At 41.1% G+C, this 22,371-nt stretch overlaps 1 protein-coding gene across 7 annotated transcripts in view; it reads left to right on the top strand.

Moving 5' to 3' along the window:
• Tao (Serine/threonine-protein kinase Tao) overlaps window positions 1-22,371 on the top strand; it is a 330,915-nt gene that overhangs the window by 74,995 nt on the left and 233,549 nt on the right. For all 7 annotated transcript variants that reach the window (XM_070086374.1, XM_070086370.1, XM_070086375.1 and 4 more), the window contains exons 3-4: window positions 4,180-4,329; window positions 5,481-5,676. In XM_070086374.1, the coding sequence (XP_069942475.1) occupies window positions 4,180-4,329; window positions 5,481-5,676 (346 nt within the window). The remainder of the gene's footprint in view (window positions 1-4,179; window positions 4,330-5,480; window positions 5,677-22,371) is intronic.

A 22,371-nucleotide genomic window follows, 5' to 3' on the forward strand; every position in this document is an offset into this window, starting at 1 on the left:
TCCTGTTGAATTTAAGTTAACTAATATTACTGTCACGAGGGACATGGTTATTAAACAGATAGACAAACTGAAACAAAATAAGTCCCCGGGACCCGATGAGTTGTTTTCAAGGGTACTTAAGGAATGCAAGATGGAGCTTAGTCAGCCATTAACGAATGTATTCAATGCGTCCATCCTTACCAGTGTTGTGCCAGAGTTGTGGAAGATGGCTAATGTGGTTCCTATATTCAAATCAGGGGATAAGTCCACTCCTTCAAATTACCGTCCAATAAGCCTGACATCTATAGTGGGCAAGTTATTAGAATCAATTATAGCTGACATTATCAGAAGTCACCTTGAAGAGCATAACTTGATAAATGAATCTCAGCATGGATTCACGAGAGGTCGTTCCTGCCTGACAAACTTATTGACGTTCTTCAATAGAACATTTGAGGCAGTTGACAGTGATAGGGAGTATGATATTGTTTATTTGGATTTTAGTAAGGCCTTCGACAGAGTACCTCACAAGAGACTCTTAAGAAAAGTGGCAGCTCATGGTATAGGAGGGAAAGTTCTAGCATGGATTGAGGCATGGCTTACCAATAGAAAGCAGAGAGTTACCATTAATGGAGTGAAATCTGAATGGGGATTAGTCACTAGTGGCATTCCACAAGGATCAGTTTTAGGCCCTCTCCTGTTCATAATTTACATTAATGACCTTGATGAAGGGATTACTAGTGACATAAGTAAGTTTGCTGATGATACAAAGATAGGCCGTATAATTCACTCTGAGGAGGATATCAATGAACTCCAGGACGATTTGAACAAATTAATGTCTTGGTCTGAAAAATGGCAGATGAAGTTTAATGTGGATAAGTGTAAGGTACTTGCCCTTGGTAATGAAAATAACCCTCGAAGCTATAATCTAGGTGAAGTAGAGCTTGGTCATACAGAATGTGAAAAAGACTTGGGAGTCATGGTAAGCAGAAATCTAAAGCCAAGACAGCAGTGCCTTAGTGTGCGCAACAAGGCCAACAGATTACTTGGCTTTATCTCAAGAAGTATAAGTAACAGAAGTCCAAAAGTTATTTTACCACTCTATACATCACTAGTGAGGCCTCATTTAGATTATGCTGCTCAGTTTTGGTCCCCTTACTACAGGATGGACATAGACTCATTAGAGAACATACAGAGAAGAATGACTAAAATGATTTACTGTGTAAGGAACCTCCCATATGAAGATAGACTTAAAGCCTTAAATCTCCACTCTCTGGAGAGGCGTAGAATGAGGGGAGATATCATTGAAGTGTATAAGTGGATGACAGGCATAAACAAGGGAGATATTAATAAAGTACTGAGGGTGTCGAACCAGGTAAGAACAAGAAATAATGGATATAAGTTGGATAAATTTAGATTTAGAAAGGACATAGGTAAGTACTGGTTTTCTAACAGAGTTGTAGATGCGTGGAACAGTCTTCCCAGTGGGGTGGTAGAGGCTAGGACCTTGGGTAGCTTTAAGAAGAGACTGGACAAATATATGAGTGGGAGGGGCTGGGTTTGATTGGTGTCATGGGGTACGGGAGTTATTTCTTGGGTAGCTTTAGGTAGATGTCGTTTTGATAAGGACCTGCCTCGTATGGGCCAGTAGGCCTTCTGCAGTGTTCCTACATTCTTATGTTCTTATGTTCTTAGGAAAACCCAAAGGAGAAAGAGGAAAGGAGAATGGGGAAAGAAGAATCAGGTTAAGTCATGGGTGTTCTGAAGTTTGGAGCATTTTACAATGTAATGGGAAAGGAAGGCATCTACAGAGACAAAGCTAGGACTAAGATTCATACAAAGAAAGGTAGGTAAGACATAGGCAACAGATAGTTCCAGACTATGGAACAGAACATCTCCAGGCTGAGGGACTGACAACCTCAAATCTACGACTTCAAGGGTGATGGACTGATTACATCGTCTTCACATCTCTACTGCTCCTGCCTACTTTCTGTACTCGACTGAAGAAGCCTACTGTGTAGGCGAAACGTTTTGGAATAAAGTTGCCTAACTGTTGCCTATGTGTCTTACCTACCAACCTGTCGGTATTGTATACCATTTTGATATTCACTCATACAAGGAAAGTTGTGTATGTAGATGACATCTTTGGTCTTTGGCCTCATGACTCTAGCCACTGTGTAGCTTCATCAGTACAATACAAAGTGGGCCAACAGGCCTGCTGCAGTGTTCCTTCTTTCATATGTTCTTATCTTGTATAAGTGTCTCAGTCTTCAGTGGGAATTTAATTCCTTGCTTCCTTTCCTTGATGTTAATATCCACCTCTTAGATACAGGTTTTGGTTTTTCCGTGTAGAACAAGCCTATGCACAGTGGCATATACATTCACTACTGTGATAAATGGTTTGAAAACTGACAAGTTGAAGATTGAGACACTTATGGGAATCATTATTTAGGAAACTTTTTGCCACACAATGGCTTCTTCAGTCCAATACAAAGTAGAAAGGGGCAATGTTTCACTTTCCAGGAACTTTGTCAAGCTGATACAAACAATACATGGACACAGAGGGTATATATAGGCTTTGAGTGAGGTGTAGTACAAGTAGAGGTGGTAGTAGTTGTAGTTGTTCTTATGTTTTTATACATGTGGTGGAAAAGCTTTGGGTAGGGGTAGTTTTGATAAGGACCTGCCTTGTATGGTCCAGTAGGCCTTCTGCAGTGTTCCTCCATTCTTATGTTCTTACGTACCACAGTTATTTCAACATTTCATGAATGTCAGTTCTCACCCGTTCGTTTATCTTGATTCATGAACATGATTGGTATCACCAATAAGTGAAAGTAAAGTTCAAAATAAGATAATTACCCGACCCTTTGTCTGTTTAACCCAGCCACATATACACCACCTGGACCAAACTCACTCGTGGGTGGTGCAGCAGACACAGTATGTAACGTCACTGATGATTGATCATAGTGATGCCAGGGCAATTAAGGTTTTTCCAAAACATCATAAATAAAATTATCGATTTATCGTAGTTTATCATATAGCGTCATTGATTTTCCCTATATAGGCCTATTTGTACTCTGTAATCATATAATAGGTTATATAGAAACAAAGGATTTTTCTCTGTTGCTGCAGCACTGCCTAGTATGGGCCAGTAGGCCTGCTGCAATGTTCTGCCTTTCTTATATTCTTAGTGTCACCCTCTTTAGAGGCTCTTTGGTGTCACCTTCTAAATGGTGTCACCTGGGGTGCCCTTCCCCTCTTAACGACACCTCTGGTGCATAATGCCCTCAGTGAAAAGGAGAGGGAGCCAACTTCCCTGAATAAACTAAGAGATAATACAGTGAGTATAAAGGGACAAAGACTCAACACCCTCAATCCAGACATCCAGACCTCTTGACTATCTTTAAGAGGAAGTTTGGAAATTTCAAGTGAATTCCTGATCAACTGGGCTGTGTTGTGTATGTTGGATTGTGTATGGCTAACAGCCTTGCTGATCAGGCAACCATCAGGAGGCCTAATGTGGGACTGAGTTGCAGGGACATTCACCCCCAAAACCATCTTCAGATAGTTTTCAGGTATACTTACATTTCAACGTGTAAAATGGCCAACATTTTGGTGAAGTACATTTCCTGGAGATGGGAAGTACAGTGCCTGCACTCTGAAGGAGGGGTGTTAATGTTGCAGTTTAAAAACTGTAGTGTAAAGCACTCTTCTGGCAAGACAGTGATGGAGTGAATGATGGTGAAAGTTTTTCTTTTTTGGGCCACCCTGTTTTGGTGGGAATTGGCCAGTGTGATGATGATAATAATAATAATAATAACAATAATAATAATAATAATAAAAAAAAACATTTCCAGCTTCATATTTTTTGGGGTGCCCCCTGTACTGAACAGTATATGGACTTGGTCCTGATTTTAATTGCTTTAGATTTGTTGCATGTATATTCCCAGGAAATCTACTAATAACTGTATTATTTGGATGCTTTGAAGGTCTTTATGGACAACTTAAAAGTATTAAATTGGAGGTGTTTGTTCAAGATTACTTAAAAAAAATTGTACTGTATTGTGAGCTATTCCTTATGAGGAGACAGAGTTATGTATTTAGCTGCCATAATGTAATTTATCTCTACTTAGTATAAATTGTTTTCTTCTCTAAGTTGTATGCTTCAGATGTCTCATGAAAGATGTACAATTTTTTTCATAGGTGGTGGCAATCAAGAAAATGTCATATAATGGAAAACAAAGTGCAGAAAAGTGGCAAGATATTCTTAAAGAGATAAGATTCCTTCGTAGTCTTCGTCATCCCAGCACCGTCACTTATAAAGGTTGCTACCTAAAAGAGTCAACAGTCTGGGTAAGTTCAAATTACTGTTAGAAATAGTCATAAATTGTTCTTTACATTGCAGTGGAATCTGTAATAACAGGATAGGCTATGTATATGTACAAGTTCATATTTTGATCTTTGGGTTTTTACATGTGAATGTAGGCCTTGTTTAAGGCTAGTACTCCCTTAGAGGGTATTAGATAATTTCTGTGGAGTGTGATGCATGTCGTGATGATGACCTGGAATAATTATTTTTTTACACATTCTCTGGGGCACTGCAAAGTAATTGCAAAAACTTTTGTTAATTTTTTTTATCCTTGTAGATTTAATTATCTCAAACCCCTTCCCATTGACTTCCTTTTTCCCTTTTATCCTTCTTGCCCTCCTCTCCTCCCTATTCCCCTTCCTCCTCTCTCTCTGCTACTATTCCTATTTCACTTATCTTTTGTCTCCATCTCTTCACATTTAAATACAGATATGGTTCCCAGCAATGAAAGAGTTGCCACTGAGTCCTAGCCCCATTTTTGGATCTTTCTATGATTACCATGGACTCAGATTGGAAAGTATATTTTATGAAAGATAGGAATATGCTGTTGGTTTTCTCTGTAAGTTATCATAAGCTGGATTAGATGCTAATAATGTCCCTCAGAAATTTAAACTCAGGATCTTTCAGTTTCTCTTCCGGTATGGTAACAAAATTTCTCAGCATCCTAAGTCATTTTGCCTACCTTCAAATGTTGAGGACATTTAAATGTGCAATTGGGGATGTGCATATTGCATATTGTGTGACAATTGTGAAAATAAAACTTTTTGCCACTTAGATAGTTTGAATGAGTGTTCAGATTGATAAGGTCTGCTGCAGCTTGCATATTAAAGTCAAGGTTTATGGAAAGAAGTAATAACAAACTTGAAGAAATAATGAAAAATATGAAAATGGTGATCATTTACTGAATAATAAGGCAGAGAAAATAAAGCTTAACAATACCAAGTAGTGCTACACATAGGCTAAAGAGGAGACCATCAGTCCCAGACTCAGGCTAGTAGGTGTAGTGCTACTATGGGTGATGAAGGCCAAGAGCTTTATTACCCCTCATTACCATTTTTCAAGATCTATTGTAAACAAATTTCATTTTCAAAGTTAGACAAAATCTGTAATTCTGATTAATGATTTGTTTTTCCAGTTGGTAATGGAATATTGCCTGGGCTCAGCTTCAGATATCATTGAAGTTCACAGACAGCCTTTACGAGAAGAAGAAATCAGTTCTATTTGTGAGGGCTGCCTTCAGGGTCTCTCGTATTTACACTCATTAGGAAAAATTCATCGTGACGTTAAGGCTGGCAACATTCTTCTTACTGAAAATGGCACAGTCAAACTAGGTAAGCCTTTCTTAAATTAAATGTACAGTAGACAGTCAATTACCATGGTGGTTACGTTCCTGGAAACTCGGTATTAGATGAATCTGTGTTAAACAAACTGAAAAACTTACGGGCAAAATAGGGTAATGTTCCTTGGACCCACAAAAAGTCATTTTTTTTTTTAGGTCCCACATCTTACAGAAATAAAAATGATAGTGTAATTTTGTTCATTGTCGTGATGTATTATGTTCTATTGCTGAAGGCTACAAATGCAAAAAGAAACGGTATTTCTTAAGGACCTTAAGTTGTTGTTGATAGTGTTTGTTGATGATTGTGAAGAGAGTGGAGAGGGATGCTGTGGCCCTACTGGGCTGAACTGGATGATTGAGGTTCTGGTACTAAAGTCGATGGTTGTACTGGAGTATGCATAAATTCTGTAATGGATCTCTCGGCTGTTTTACCCTGTATTACATAATAAAGCTGACAGTAAGGCATCATCAGCTGCTTTAGACCCCATTTCAGAACACTGCTTGTAGATTTGTCAGGGTCCTCTTCAGTGAAACAGTCTGCTAGTTTAGCAGCAACATGGAACTGCTCACATAACTGTTGCAATGTTAACTGTGTTTCTTCAGGTTTTTCATCCTCTGTTATCTGCCTCCCTTGTATCTGCTTTGAGCTCTGCCAACATTTCCCCTGGATTCCTGTCATTGTCGTCATCTTTCTTGTCTTCAAAACAATCACCTGGTAATCTCCTTGCCAGCTGAAAAATTTCTTGTACTTGACTCTGAAGCAAGGGAAAAACCACTGAAAGAATTAACTACAGAAGCTCGTAACTTTTTTGCAGCCTGCATTGAATGTTGATTGGGGCACTTCATTCCATGCACTTCTAGTATAACTGATGGCATCTGCAATGTTGAGTTTATTCCAGAAGTTTGATACTGCTAGGCTGGAGTCAGAGTCCATTGATGCAACTAGTTTTTCATCACTTTTTGTATGTTGTTGAACTTGAATTACGTAACCCTTTGAGAGTCCTTCCCGTAGTTCTATGCCATGAACTCGGCTCACTCAGATAAGCTGTGAGCATTAAATTTGGGCCTAGATATGAGAAAATGGATATGTATGGTAAGTGTACACCATATAAAACAAATCCTGCAGCACCCAGTGCATAATGAGAAAAACTGCAACGGTGTTTTTGGATTAAAACAGCGTATTTGCTGTGTATTTTTGTATGTTTTTTATGGTTGTATTTATGATTTCTTGGTCAAATTTGATAGAATGGAAGATATATTACAGAAATAGAGATAATTTTGATTGGTTTTAGTACTGAATATAGCTTGAAATTTAGCTTAAAGTAGTGAAACTTCGATATTTGCTGATGTTCAGGAGTAAACCAGTGACGTCATGCGACCAATACACATGAACTAGTGGGTCTAATATATATGCATGAATATGCTGATATTATTTATACAATTATTACAATATTGCATAACAGTAATTCTATTTTTTGGTGTGAATAAAAGTTCTTTGTGAATTAAAAATCAAAATGGAATTCATCTGTAAAGCCTGGAAACATAACTAATAAACAGAGGAAATGTTATTTTAGTGCCAGGAATGCTTGCATTGTTTATTCTGGACCCTATTTTGAAATTGGAATATTTTGAACTTTGTGAAATTGGTCAAATTACCAATTTCTGATGACTTTATTGGATAATTGAAACAGTTGATTGGGCAGTTTCTTGTGCTCAGTCGATAAAATAGAAGTCATACTAGTGAAATAGCTAAGAATTTGGTCAACTGGAATAATGTAATGGGCCTAAAATAGGAGTCAGTGGGTAAAATCGCTGATGCGTAAATATCGCTGATGCAGTAAAATTCATGGTGTAATTTCGTCAGTTTTCCATCAAATTTTGTACCTTTTTTCATTGATTTCAGAAAAAGATTCTCTACCATTTCATTAGAATTTTTTTTTTTTTTTTTTTTTTAAATTCTTGGACTCTGTGGACAAGGCATGGAACTACGGCTTGGACCCTCAAAGGGTTAATAACTCCACAGTCGAGTGGCTGTATTAAAGATGTTGTATTTGTAAGTAAAAATATAACTTTTACATGTAGGTTCACATCCAGCAAGGCTTCTGGATGAGTAAAGAGAAACTTGAATGTAAGGTTCTTGCTGTGCAGGTAAAACTTGACCTCAGGAAAGAAGTGATGCTTAAACCAGTCAATAAATATTTCCTCTTATCTTTGATGACTGATTTGACCTCCAAATTGCTGGTAGGGAGTCTTTATCTACAGCTTTCAAAGCATGAGAATTCTTGGAACGGTAAATAGCCATGGGTTTACACTTGAAATCATCTGATGCATTACTGCAAAGGAGCAAAGTGAGGTGCACTTTTTACTTGCTGACTGATAAAAGTTCTTCTTGGCATTTTCTTTCAAAAAAACACTTGTCTCATTAGCATTAAACATTTGCTGTGGCTCATAGCCACCTTTAGAAATAATTTCCTGCAATTCAGCAGGGAAATTACTTGCTGCTGTATGATCAACTGAATCACTGTCACCAGAAAACTTAATATTTTGTAGCCTATTATGTAACTTAAACTTGTGGAACCAGCCAGTGATAAACACACACACTCTTGTTCAGGCCTTCCTCATCACACTGTTTTATAGAACTGTAGGGCTTTTTCCCTAATTAAGATGAAATTAAGTGGTGCACATTTCTTTGTTTTCTGTTCAGTCCACTTAGACAATAAGTTTTCTGTATTTTTTACCTGTTGTGATCTGTGTGTCATTCTTTTCAGGAGATGACAACCTGGGTTATTACACAAGCCCATATATTTTCCTCACTCTTTTTAATTGTATGAACTGATGCTTCATTAAGGCCATAAACTATCGCCATGTCCACCACACGTGCATCGCTTTTAACCTTGTCTTATATCTCTTTATCTAATTCTTCTTTCAACAGACTGACTTTATCCCACTGAGCAGGGTGGCCCAAAAAGAAAAACAAAAGCTTCTCTTTTTAACTTCGGTATTTTATACAGGAGAAGGGGTTACTAGACCCCTGCTACTGCATGTTAGTTGCCTCTTGTGACACACAGTGGCTTACAGAGGAAAAATTTTGTTCCACTTCCCCATGGAAATAAGAAATAAGAACAAGAACTAGTAAGACAATAGAAGAAAACTCGGAGGGGTGTGTATATACAATGACACCTCTCATATCCGAACTACAGTGGACCCCCGCATAACGATATTAATCCGTTCATGAGAGCTCATTGTTATGCGAAATTATCGTTATGTGAATGAATTTTCCCCATAAGAAATAATGGAAATCAAATTAATCCGTGCAAGACACCCAAAAGTATGAAAAAATTTTTTTTACCACATGAAATATACATTTTCCTACACACAAAGAGAAGGATACATGCACAATAGTAGAGTAGTACATGCACAGTATATATTGTGCATGTACTACTCTACTAAATGAAGAATAAATGACACTTACCTTTATTGAAGATGCAGCAATGACTGATGAGACACTGTGTCATGGGAGTGCCTTTTCCTCCTGAGTACTGTAGGTCCTGTTTGGCATTTTCTTCCAGAACTGGCCTTATCACACTGTGTATGCCACTACGATTCTTAAATCTCTCAAACCAACCTTTGCTGGCTTTAAATTCACCAATATGAGCACTAGTTCCAGGCATTTTTCCCTGTTCACCTAGGTGTTAGTCGACTGGTGTGGGTTGCATCCTGGGAGACAAGATTAAGGACCCCAATGGAAATAAGTTAGAGTCCTCGATGATGCACTGACTTTCTTGGGTTATCCTGGGTGGCTAACCCTCTGGGGTTAATTGTTTCTCGGTAATTGTTTCACGTTAAGCCACACCAACAACACTCTCTCCACATCTTCAAGTAATACAGCTGACGGTGGTGCAGCAACAACAGCTGGGGTGCAGCTGACCATGGTGCAGCAGCAGCTGGGTGCAGCAACAGCTGACCATGGTGCAGCTGCAGCTGTGGTGCAGCAGCAGCTGACTGGTCCAATTTATCAGCTGACCGTGGTGCAGCAGCAGCTGACTGTGGTACGATAGTATTTATCACCCTTTTTACCACAGGGTTGGCCCTAGAAGCTTTCTTTGGGCCCATGGTGGCTTATTTAGCAGTTACAAGCACTATAAATAATGGAATAATACAAAATGTATCGAATGTATGCATGCAACCGGCCACCCTGGCTTGTAAACAATGACGGCAAGGCAGGCGCTTACGCTGGACGGACAGGTTCGGGACGAGTCATGTTCAGAAACAGCTGATGGTGCAACAGCAGCTGACTGTGGTGTACCAGCAGCTGACTGATCCAGCAACAGCTGATTGGTCCAGCAACAGCTGACTGGTCCAGCAACAGCTGACTGGTCCAGCAACAGCTGACTGGTCCAGCAACAGCTGACTGATCCAGCAACAGCTGACTGATCCAGCAACAGCTGACTGGTCCACCAACAGCTGACTGATCCAGCAACAGCTGACTGATCCAGCAACAGCTGACTGATCCAGCAACAGCTGACTGATCCAGCAACAGCTGACTGGTCCAGCAACAGCTGACTGGTCCAGCAACAGCTGACTGGTCCAGCAACAGCTGACTGGTCCAGCAACAGCTGACTGGTCCAGCAACAGCTGACTGGTCCAGCAACAGCTGACTGGTCCAGCAACAGCTGACTGGTCCAGCAACAGCTGACTGATCCAGCAACAGCTGACTGATCCAGCAACAGCTGACTGATCCAGCAACAGCTGACTGATCCAGCAACAGCTGACTGGTCCAGCAACAGCTGACTGGTCCAGCAACAGCTGACTGGTCCAGCAACAGCTGACTGATCCAGCAACAGCTGACTGATCCAGCAACAGCTGACTGGTCCAGCAACAGCTGATCGTGGTGCAGCAGCAGCTGACTGATCCAGCAACAGCTGATTGTGGTGCAGCAGCAGCTGACTGATCCAGCAACAGCTGACTGGTCCAGCAACAGCTGATCGTGGTGCAGCAGCAGCTGACTGATCCAACAACAGCTGACTGGTCCAGCAACAGCTGATCGAGGTGCAACAGCAGCTGACTGGTCAAGCAACAGCTGACTGTGGTGCAGCAGCAGCTGACTGTGGTATGATAGTATTTCTCACCCTTTTTACCACTGGGTTAGCACTAGAGGCTTTCTTGGGGCCCATGGTCACTTATTTTGCAGATGAAGTCACCAAAAATGCTGTAATAATACGAAATGTTCCGATTGTATGCTTGGATGTTACCGCGGAGGCTGGCTTGTAAACAATGCCACCGGCGGAACATGTGAAGCTGGCTCAGGCCGCACATTAGAAGCATCTCGGACAAATAGCGTTGAGTGAGTTTTTTAGCTGCATGCGAGGCAAAATTTTAGTGATAAAATGTATCGGTATGCGGATTTAACGTTATGTGATGCCAACGGTATGCGAGGGTCCACTGTATATGGGCTGAGATCGATTTGGAGACGGTTTCCGGATACGTGAGGGGGGAAAAATGCGCATCTGTACCATCATATCGTCATCCGTCCTTTTTCATATCGCCATCAGCGACAGCATTGTAGGCTTAAAAAACGAGTCCAACGTCGTCTGGCAGTGGGACCAGACACTGTGTTTGAATAACAGCCTCCAGGATTTCATGGACCACAAGGCCATAACCTTTCAAATGGGCTGTGGACAGTGGATGCTCCAAATACTCCAAAAGTGTTTTGACACCTGCCCTCACTGCTGACGTTTTTGGTCTTGGAGGCATTGAGTATGATAGTTCGGTACCGTGAACCATCATACCACTACCACATTGTTGTAAGTACCATTTAATTATGCACTGATTGAGTTCCAAGCTCTGTGGCTTCGCCATCACTTGTCTTTCGGCACTTTTTCCAGTTTTTGAGGTTACAGAAAACTCGCTTGTATAGGCCATAATCTTATCAAGAGTCGTCTCATTGTTTTCTAAATTAATTACGTCGTGTGGCAGCACGGGAGCAACGATAAGGCTTTGGAGGCTTCTTTCTTTATTTGCAAAATCATGGGTACACAGGCAGTGTGTTAATGCCCATGGTCCCAAGGGGCCATGCCAGCGAGGGAGAGAGGAGTAGGCCTTGTTGACTCTAGGATGCTTGGATGCCAAGAGAGAGCAATGTAAGCGTGGTGTTTCTGAACTGGGTATGGGCCTATAGGTGGCAGCACAAGCATGGCATGAAATATGAACTCAGCTGGCAGACAGCATAGGCTGTCTACATTCGCTGGGCCACCACCACCATGGTTGTTCTCGACCATGACTGACTGTAATAAAAACTTGGTTTCACTCTTGCAGGAACAGGGCACAGAACACAGAATAAATATATATACATGTGGACATGAAAGAAAACTTTCTACAGGGAAGGAAGAAAAAAAGTGGGGTGTGCTAAAAAAAAAAACTCATGGTCCAAGGCAATGAGCGTTGATGAGCATCACTGCATGCCTTCCTGCGTCTGGACAGATACTGCAACACAAGAAACATTGCTGCGGCTGAGCTGTGACGTAACAAGGTGCGGTCTCCTCTGGAGTGGTGAAGCAGTCATCATAGTAGTGGCTGCAGGGATCGCTCACCCTGGGGCACAACCTGCTGGAGCCCACGAGTGAGGCATCGTCAGTACTCGGCAACTGGGCAGGACTTCTTCTGGAAAGCGACTCAGGAGGACAGTTCTCGACTGGTACTGTCCCTGGGGCTGCCACTCTCTGTGAGTGTGGAGTGAGTCATGGCAGGGACGACTCAGGCGAAAGTCTCGACGGGAATCATAGCAGGTCCGACTCAGCAGGGCATGTATGAGCGGCGAACAGTAAGAGCTTTCTGTACAAGGGGCTCAGACGCTCATCTGACGCCTGAACTGACTAAGGTCAGCTGTCACACTGGGTGACAAGTAACACTAGGTGCTACACCATGGTCTGGGCTCAGAACATATTGTGGTCCACACACACACAGCTGGGCTCAAGACCACTTAATCAGGGGCACACGTAAGGACTTGTACACACCCGCACTGCACATGCGGTACAACATGGCTAGCTTGAGCAAATGACGCTTTTCTGCGCAAAAATCAACACTAAGGCATACACGAACATGTGAGAACACTGAGAGGAATTAACACATGACATATATCTTCTCTCAATCTTCTTGGCAATACTGAAATAATTTGCTCACTGTGAAACTGTAATACTTGATGTGACTTCATGTGGTGATGTCAGGTGTGACATCGTGAGGTGATGTCCTGGGGTGAGTGACATCGTGAGGTGACATCAGCATGGTGACACCGTGAAGTCGGGCAGCATCTTGGGTGACGTCATAAGGTGACGTCAGACATTGCGAGGTGACGTCAGGCAGACATTGCAAGGTGACATCAGGGGTGATGCCAGGCAGCATGCGGCTTGAGTAACTCGCTTGGTAATACACATGGCTTTGTCCACACCCCACGTTGCTTTGTCCACATGTGGCTTCGTGATCCATGTGGCTTCGAGTGATCTCGGGCACTCGAATACACGGCTCTGGCAAAGAATTCACACTGCATTCAGAGAACGTCGGAGAGGGAATGAATACATAGTGGAGAGTAGTGTGGTGGCGTACAGTGGGGCGAGCTTGAGTGAGTGACATATGGTGGAGCCAGGACCATGTGCCTACCTTCCTCACCCATACAGAAGTGGGAAGATAGTGCAGATTCTACCACACTGGGCACAGAAATCACCACAAACTCACCTCTGACTTGCTGAAATAGCCATGCTGAGCTGAACAGCAATAGCAGAACCATACAGGTGATGCTGAACATTTGACTTGAAACAGCGTGGGGCACATTTCAACTAGATCCTTCTTGTACCTGTGTCTGGATGCTGAGACTTGCAGACACAACATCAGGATAACTCGTTGAGAGACGGATGCTTCTTGTGTAGGGTGATGAAGTGAAGACAACTTCATTCCCCTTCCTTTCCTCCTCAGGCAACACAACCGCTGCTTTGGAGGCATCTTTATTTGCGAAATCGTGGGTACACAGGCAGTGTTACTGCCCATGGCCCCAAGGGGCCATGCCAGCGAGGGAGAGAGGAGTAGGGCTTGTTGACTCTAGGATGCCTAGATGCTAAGTGAGAGCAATGTAAGCGTGGTGTTTCTACACTGGGTATGGGCCTATGCTGGCAGACAGCATAGGCTGTCTACATTGATATCTGCCAAATTATACTCAGCCATGAGTCACGTGATGGACCAACCTGCATCCATGTGTGACAATATTTCCCTCTTTTTTTTTTTTTTTTCTAGAGTAAGCACATTCCTGGCCCTCTTTGGTGCCATACACAAGATAGCTAGGACAAAACACAGCAGTAATGATGCTAAATCAGGGCTCGTCAAAGCTTGTGATGGCCTAATTGAGGGTACAACTGCATGAACCCATGTAGAACCCAAAATGACGCATGAATACTAGCACTGCTACCCAAACCTTGACAAAATTGATGATCAAAGGAAGACAGCCCTGCAAATCCAAGCACCGCCCAGCTGCCAGACGAACGCTCAACCCAAGCTCTGGAGATAAAGCTCTCTCCTCCATCACTTCACCATTAGCTACCTCAGTGATAATATGAGAAGCAATCGCAGAAAAAACAATAGTATCCAAAGGATAACACCAAGGACTCTGCAACTCAACATGTCAACCTAGCAGGACACCGATGTATCATCAACCCCCCTCACCACCACCCGGGGCCCGACAATAGCAACAACACCAAACATTGGCAATTCTCCCTCCAACTCCTCTTCCTTCACAGGATTCACTCCTGTTGATCTCTCAGGTATGATTGTTCCAGACACTATTAAGGCATACAGCATTGCCCTAGAAACTGAAAATGAGGATCTTAAAACACTAGCACAACATGAATCCAAGATAACCAACCTTGAGATCAAGATCCTAAACCTTGAAGAGAAGATTACATTGGGAAGTATTGATACAAAAAATTCTCTGCAAACAGCTGTCGCTAGTCATACCGAGCAAATAACGTCTCTGAATACAATGGTGGAAAAAGCAATCGAGGACTGGGAAAACAACACGAATGCTCGTTTCAATGAATACCTTGATTTCCAAAAAAACTGAAGAAGAAAAGTTGTCTGATGCAGTTACAATAAACAGCTCCCACTTTACCAGTGTAATAACCCAAGCTAACTGCAAAGATACCACTATCAGGATCATAAAAGACCAACTAAATGTTCATGTGCACAACAGTGAAGTTAAAGAAACACACTAGGAAAGTAGGGTAGTAATCATAGCGTTATGATCAAACTATTCATTTTTTTTTTTTTTAACAAGTCGGCCGTCTCCCACCGAGGCAGGGTGACCCAAAAAGAAAGAAAATCCCCAAAAAGAAAATACTTTTGTCATCATTCAATACTTTCACCTCACAGACAATCACTGTTTTTGCAGAGATGCTCAGAACACAACAGTTTAGAAGTTTATATAATGTAAAGATCACAACATATCCCTCCAAACTGCTAATATCTCGAACCCCTCCTTTAGAGTGCAGGCATTGTACTTCCCATTTCCAGGACTCAAGTCCGGCTATATAAAAAGCGGTTTCCCTGGATCCCTTCACTAAATATTACCCTGCTCACACTCCAACAGATCGTTAGGTCCCAAATATCATTCGTCTCCATTCATTCCTATCGAACACGCTCATGCACGCCTGTTGGAAGTCCAAGCCCCTTGCCCACAAAACCTCCCTTACCCCTTCCTTCCAACCTTTTCGAGGATGACCCTTACCCCGCCTTCCTTCCCCTACAGATTTAACCCTTTCAGGGTTTCGGCCGTACTAATACGGCTTACGGCCCAAGGTTTTTGACGTCCTAATACGCCTAAATTCTAGCGCCCTCAAATCTAGTGAGAGAAAGCTGGTAGGCCTACATATGAAAGAATGGGTTTGGTCAGTGTGTGCAGTATAAAAAAATCCTGCAGCACACAGTGCGTAATGAGAAAAAAAAAACTTTTGACCATGTTTTTGGATTAAAATAGCGACTTTGCAGTGTATTTTCGTATGGTATTTATTGTTGTATTCTAGTTTTCCTGGTCTCATTTTATAGAATGGAAGACAAATTACAGAAATGGAGATGATTTTGACTGGTTTTACAATGAAAAGTACCTTGAAATTGAGCTCAAATTAGCAGAAATGTTCGATTTTTACCAAAGTTCAAAAGTAAACAAATCATGCCAAGCGTCCAATACATGTCAACTGGCGAGTCTGATGTTCTTTCACAAGTGCGGTGGTATTATTTATACCATTTCTACACTAATGCAGTAGTCTGCATAACAGTAAATCTTATATTTTTTGTGAGAATAAAAATTCAAAGTGGAAAGCCAAAGAAATATAAGAGGGGCCTGAGGATGTGACTAACGAACAGAGAACTTGTTGTCTTAGTGCCAGGAATGTCTTTCTTGTTTATTCTGGACCCTATTCAGAAATTGGCATCTTTTGAAATCTGTGTGAAATTGGCAAAATTGCTAAATTCTGACCACTTTATTGGATAGTTGAAATCGGTGGTTTCTTGTACTCATTCGATAGAAAAAATGGAGTTCTAGCGAAATAGTTATGATTTTTGTCGACTAGTACACTGGAATTGGCTGAAAATGGGTCTCAAAGTGGGCAAAATCGCCAATGCATAAACATCGTTGAGACCGCTAACTTCGCAAGAGCATAATTCTGTAAGTTTTCCATCAAATTTCATACTTTTGGTGTCATTATGATTGGGAAAAGATTCTCTATCTTTTCATAAGAAAAAATAATTTTTTTTTTTTTTTAAATTTGGGGACCCTGAGAACAAGTCTGGGAGAGGGCCTGAGGACCCTGAAAGGGTTAAACTCTCTCCATGTCATTCTACTTGGATCCATTCTCTCTAAATGACCAAACCACCTCAACAACCCGTCTTCAGCCCTCTGACTAATACTTTTATTAACTCGACACCTTCTCCTAATTTCCAAACTCCGAATTTTCTGTATAATATTTACACCACACACTGCCCTTAGACAGGACATCTCCACTGCCTCCAATCGCCTCCTCACTGCTGCATTCACAACCCAAGCTTCACACCCATATAAGAGTGTTGGTACTACTGTACTTTCATACATTCCCTTCTTTGCCTCCATAGTTAATGTTTTTTGTCTCCACATATATCTCAATGCACCACTCACCTTTTTTACATCATCAATTCTATGATTAACCTCATCTTTCATTAATCCATCTGCCGACATGTCAACTTCCAAGTATCTGAAAACATTCACTTTTTCCATACTCCTCCCCAATTTGATATCCACTTTTTCTTTATCTAAATCATTTGATACCCTCGTCACCTTACTCTTTTCTATGTTCGCTTTCAACTTTCTACCTTTACACACACTCCTAAACTCATCCACTAACCTTAAAAAAGGATCTAATTCAGTCGGCAATTAAAGTGAAAAATGGAGTGTACATTGAGTGCCTGACGAGAAAACTTAAAAACCTTTTGTTCAGGTTGAGGAAACTTAAATAGGAATACAGTGACAAAATCCATCAGTGCTTCACTCAAGATGGGAAAATACTAGTTAGAAAAACAGTAATAGGCCATTTACATTCTATCACAAATGAAAATGATCTCTCTAACTTCCTTATAGAAGCCAATATTTCCGCAACAGCTTAATTAAATTGTCCTTAACGTTATTATCTTCGTGTAGTGTATGATCCTACTACATTATTGTGCAAATCCTTGTACTATCTGTAATTAGCTAGTACCAACTTCCTCATATACTATGTACTTTTTTTAGTGCTATTATTTGCATTAATTTTTTGGTATAAGTCAGATCTTACTGTGTAAATTTGTTTATACAGTGGACCCCCGAGTTTTGTGATTAATCCGTTCCGGAGAGCCTGCCGAAAGTCGAAATTCACGAAACCGAAACCATTTTCCCCATAAGAAATAATGGAAATAAAATTAATCCGTTCCAGACACTCAGAAATATTAAAATAAAATATTTTTTTTTAAATTAAATAAAGATTTACATACTGAAAACAATCAGGAAAGAATCTTTCCTCCGTAAGCCATGCGTGTCGTATGAGGCGACTAAAATGCCGGGAGCAATGGGCTAGTAACCCCTTCTCCTGTAGACATTTACTAAAAAAGAGAAGAAGAAAAACTTTATAAAACTGGGATGCTTAAATGTGCGTGGATGTAGTGCGGATGACAAGAAACAGATGATTGCTGATGTTATGAATGAAAAGAAGTTGGATGTCCTGGCCCTAAGCGAAACAAAGCTGAAGGGGGTAGGAGAGTTTCAGTGGGGGGAAATAAATGGGATTAAATCTGGAGTATCTGAGAGAGTTAGAGCAAAGGAAGGGGTAGCAGTAATGTTAAATGATCACTTATGGAAGGAGAAAAGAGAATATGAATGTGTAAATTCAAGAATTATGTGGATTAAAGTAAAGGTTGGATGCGAGAAGTGGGTCATAATAAGCGTGTATGCACCTGGAGAAGAGAGGAATGCAGAGGAGAGAGAGAGATTTTGGGAGATGTTAAGTGAATGTATAGGAGCCTTTGAACCAAGTGAGAGAGTAATTGTGGTAGGGGACCTGAATGCTAAAGTAGGAGAAACTTTTAGAGAGGGTGTGGTAGGTAAGTTTGGGGTGCCAGGTGTAAATGATAATGGGAGCCCTTTGATTGAACTTTGTATAGAAAGGGGTTTAGTTATAGGTAATACATATTTTAAGAAAAAGTGGATAAATAAGTATACAAGATATGATGTAGGGCGAAATGACAGTAGTTTGTTGGATTATGTATTGGTAGATAAAAGACTGTTGAGTAGACTTCAGGATGTACATGTTTATAGAGGGGCCACAGATATATCAGATCACTTTCTAGTTGTAGCTACACTGAGAGTAAAAGGTAGATGGGATACAAGGAGAATAGAAGCATCAGGGAAGAGAGAGGTGAAGGTTTATAAACTAAAAGAGGAGGCAGTTAGGGTAAGATATAAACAGCTATTGGAGGATAGATGGGCTAATGAGAGCATAGGCAATGGGGTCGAAGAGGTATGGGGTAGGTTTAAAAATGTAGTGTTAGAGTGTTCAGCAGAAGTTTGTGGTTACAGGAAAGTGGGTGCAGGAGGGAAGAGGAGCGATTGGTGGAATGATGATGTAAAGAGAGTGGTAAGGGAGAAAAAGTTAGCATATGAGAAGTTTTTACAAAGTAGAAGTGATGCAAGGAGGGAAGAGTATATGGAGAAAAAAAGAGAGGTCAAGAGAGTGGTGAAGCAATGTAAAAAGAGAGCAAATGACAGAGTGGGTGAGATGTTATCAACAAATTTTGTTGAAAATAAGAAAAAGTTTTGGAGTGAGATTAACAAGTTAAGAAAGCCTAGAGAACAAATGGATTTGTCAGTTAAAAATAGGAGAGGAGAGTTATTAAATGGAGAGTTAGAGGTATTGGGAAGATGGAGGGAATATTTTGAGGAATTGTTAAATGTTGATGAAGATAGGGAAGCTGTGATTTTGTGTATAGGGCAAGGAGGAATAACATCTTGTAGGAGTGAGGAAGAGCCAGTTGTGAGTGTGGGGGAAGTTCATGAGGCAGTAGGTAAAATGAAAGGGGGTAAGGCAGGCGGGATTGATGGGATAAAGATATAAATGTTAAAAGCAGGTGGGGATATAGTTTTGGAGTGGTTGGTGCAATTATTTAATAAATGTATGGAAGAGGGTAAGGTACCTAGGGATTGGTAGAGAGCATGCATAGTTCCTTTGTATAAAGGCAAAGGGGATAAAAGAGAGTGCAAAAATTATAGGGGGATAAGTCTGTTGAGTATACCTGGTAATGTGTATGGTAGAGTTATAATTGAAAGAATTAAGAGTAAGACGGAGAATAGGATAGCAGATGAACAAGGAGGCTTTAGGAAAGGTAGGGTGTGTGTGGACCAGGTGTTTACAGTGAAACACATAAGTGAACAATATTTAGATAAGGCTAAAGAGGTCTTTGTGGCATTTATGGATTTGGAAAAGGCGTATGACAGGGTGGATAGGGGGGCAATGTGGCAGATGTTGCAAGTGTATGGTGTAGGAGGTAGGTTACTGAAAGCAGTGAAGAGTTTTTACGAGGATAGTGAGGCTCAAGTTAGAGTATGTAGGAAAGAGGGAAATTTTTTCTCAGTAAAAGTAGGCCTTAGACAAGGATGTGTGATGTCACCGTGGTTGTTTAATATATTTATAGATGGGGTTGTAAGAGAAGTAAATGCGAAGGTCTTGGCAAGAGGCGTGGAGTTAAAAGATAAAGAATCACACACAAAGTGGGAGTTGTCACAGCTGCTCTTTGCTGATGACACTGTGCTCTTGGGAGATTCTGAAGAGAAGTTGCAGAGATTGGTGGATGGATTTGGTAGGGTGTGCAAAAGAAGAAAATTAAAGGTGAATACAGGAAAGAGTAAGGTTATGAGGATAACAAAAAGATTAGGTGATGAAAGATTGAATATCAGATTGGAGGGAGAGAGTATGGAGGAGGTGAACGTATTCAGATATTTGGGAGTGGACGTGTCAGCGGATGGGTCTATGAAAGATGAGGTGAATCATAGAATTGATGAGGGAAAAAGAGTGAGTGGTGCACTTAGGAGTCTGTGGAGACAAAGAACTTTATCCTTGGAGGCAAAGAGGGGAATGTATGAGAGTATAGTTTTACCAACGCTCTTATATGGGTGTGAAGCGTGGATGATGAATGTTGCAGCGAGGAGAAGGCTGGAGGCAGTGGAGATGTCATGTCTGAGGGCAATGTGTGGTGTGAATATAATGCAGAGAATTCGTAGTTTGGAAGTTAGGAGGAGGTGCGGGATTACCAAAACTGTTGTCCAGAGGGCTGAGGAAGGGTTGTTGAGGTGGTTCGGACATGTAGAGAGAATGGAGCGAAACAGAATGACTTCAAGAGTGTATCATTCTGTAGTGGAAGGAAGGCGGGGTAGGGGTCGGCCTAGGAAAGGTTGGAGGGAGGGGGTAAAGGAGGTTTTGTGTGCAAGGGGCTTGGACTTCCAGCAGGCATGCGTGAGCGTGTTTCATAGGAGTGAATGGAGGCAAATGGTTTTTAATACTTGACGTGCTGTTGGAGTGTGAGCAAAGTAACATTTATGAAGGGATTCAGGGAAACCGGCAGGCCAGACTTGAGTCCTGGAGATGGGAAGTACAGTGCCTGCACTCTGAAGGAGGGGTGTTAATGTTGCAGTTTAAAAACTGTAGTGTAAAGCACCCTTCTGGCAAGACAGTGATGGAGTGAGTGATGGTGAAAGTTTTTCTTTTTCGGGCCACCCTGCCTTGGTGGGAATCGGCCAGTGTGATAATAAAAAAAAAAATAAAGATGTACTGTTATGCAGACTACTGCAATATTTTAATAATTGTATAAATAATGTCAGCTCATTCATGACTGCATGTTAGACTGGCTAGTTGGACATTTATTGGACAATGACATCATTTGTTTACTTTTGAACATTGGCAAAAATCAAACATTTCTCCTACTTTGAGCTCCATTTGAAGGTTCTTTTCATAGTAAAACCAATCAAAATTACTCTATTTCTATAATATGTTTTCCATTCTATCGAATGAGACCAAGAAAACGAGAATACAACCATAAATACTATACAAAAATGCACCACAAAGTCGTCGTTTTAATCCAAAAACAGTTTTTTTTCTCATTATGCACTGCATGCTGCAGGTTTTTTTTTTATATGGTGCACACTGACCACACAGACCCATTCTCTCAGATGTGGGCCTAAAAGCTTTCTCCTGCTTGATTTGAAGCTGCTAGAATTTTTGAGTATATGTACGTCAAACAGGGTGGCACGTAGGACGTACATATACGACCGAAACAGTCAAAGGATTAAGACTACAAATGTAACAGAAATAATAGTATTTCTTACCTTAAATTGTGGTGGTGGTGTTTATGGATGATTGTGAAGAGAGTGGAGAGTTATGCTGTGGTCCTACTGGGCTGAGGTGGATGGTAGAGTCGATGGTTGTACTGGAGTGTCAAACTTTGTCATTCAGTCAGCCAGTAAGTCATTCAGTCAGTCAAGTCAGTCAAGCCAGTGAGTCAGTCAGTCAAGTCAGTAAGTCAGTCACACAAACCCATGTTTACCTCTTTTTATGTGTACAAAGTAACACTTCATTACAGTTATCTTGTCTAATATCTTTGTTTCCTTCGTTAATTCTAAGACTTAAATGCTTATACCTTTTCTAGCCACTTTCAGCAACACTGGTATGCTTACTGGGTGTCATGATTGCTTGGCAGATTCAAGATTCTTTTCTTTCAACACACCGGCCGTATCCCACCAAGGCAGGGTAGCCCAAAAAGAAAAATGAAAGTTTCTCTTTTAACCCTTTCAGGGTCCGTCCCGTAGATCTACGGCTTTACGTTCAGGGTCCAAACCGTAGATCTATGCCATGAGCTCAGCTCACTCTGATAAACTGTGAGTGGTACATTTGGGCCTAGATATGAGAGAATACATCTATGTGGTATGTGTGCACCACATAAAACAGATCCTGCAGCACACTGTGTATAATGAGAGAAAAAAAATGAAATCATGATTTTTCGATTAAAACAGCAACTTTGCAGTGTTTTTTCGTATGTTTTTTATAGTTGTATTTGCGATTTCTTGGTCTCATTTGATAGAATGGAAGACATATTACAG

This window comes from Cherax quadricarinatus, chromosome 18 (assembly GCF_038502225.1).
Source record: "Cherax quadricarinatus isolate ZL_2023a chromosome 18, ASM3850222v1, whole genome shotgun sequence".
Taxonomy (NCBI): Eukaryota; Metazoa; Arthropoda; class Malacostraca; order Decapoda; family Parastacidae; genus Cherax; species Cherax quadricarinatus.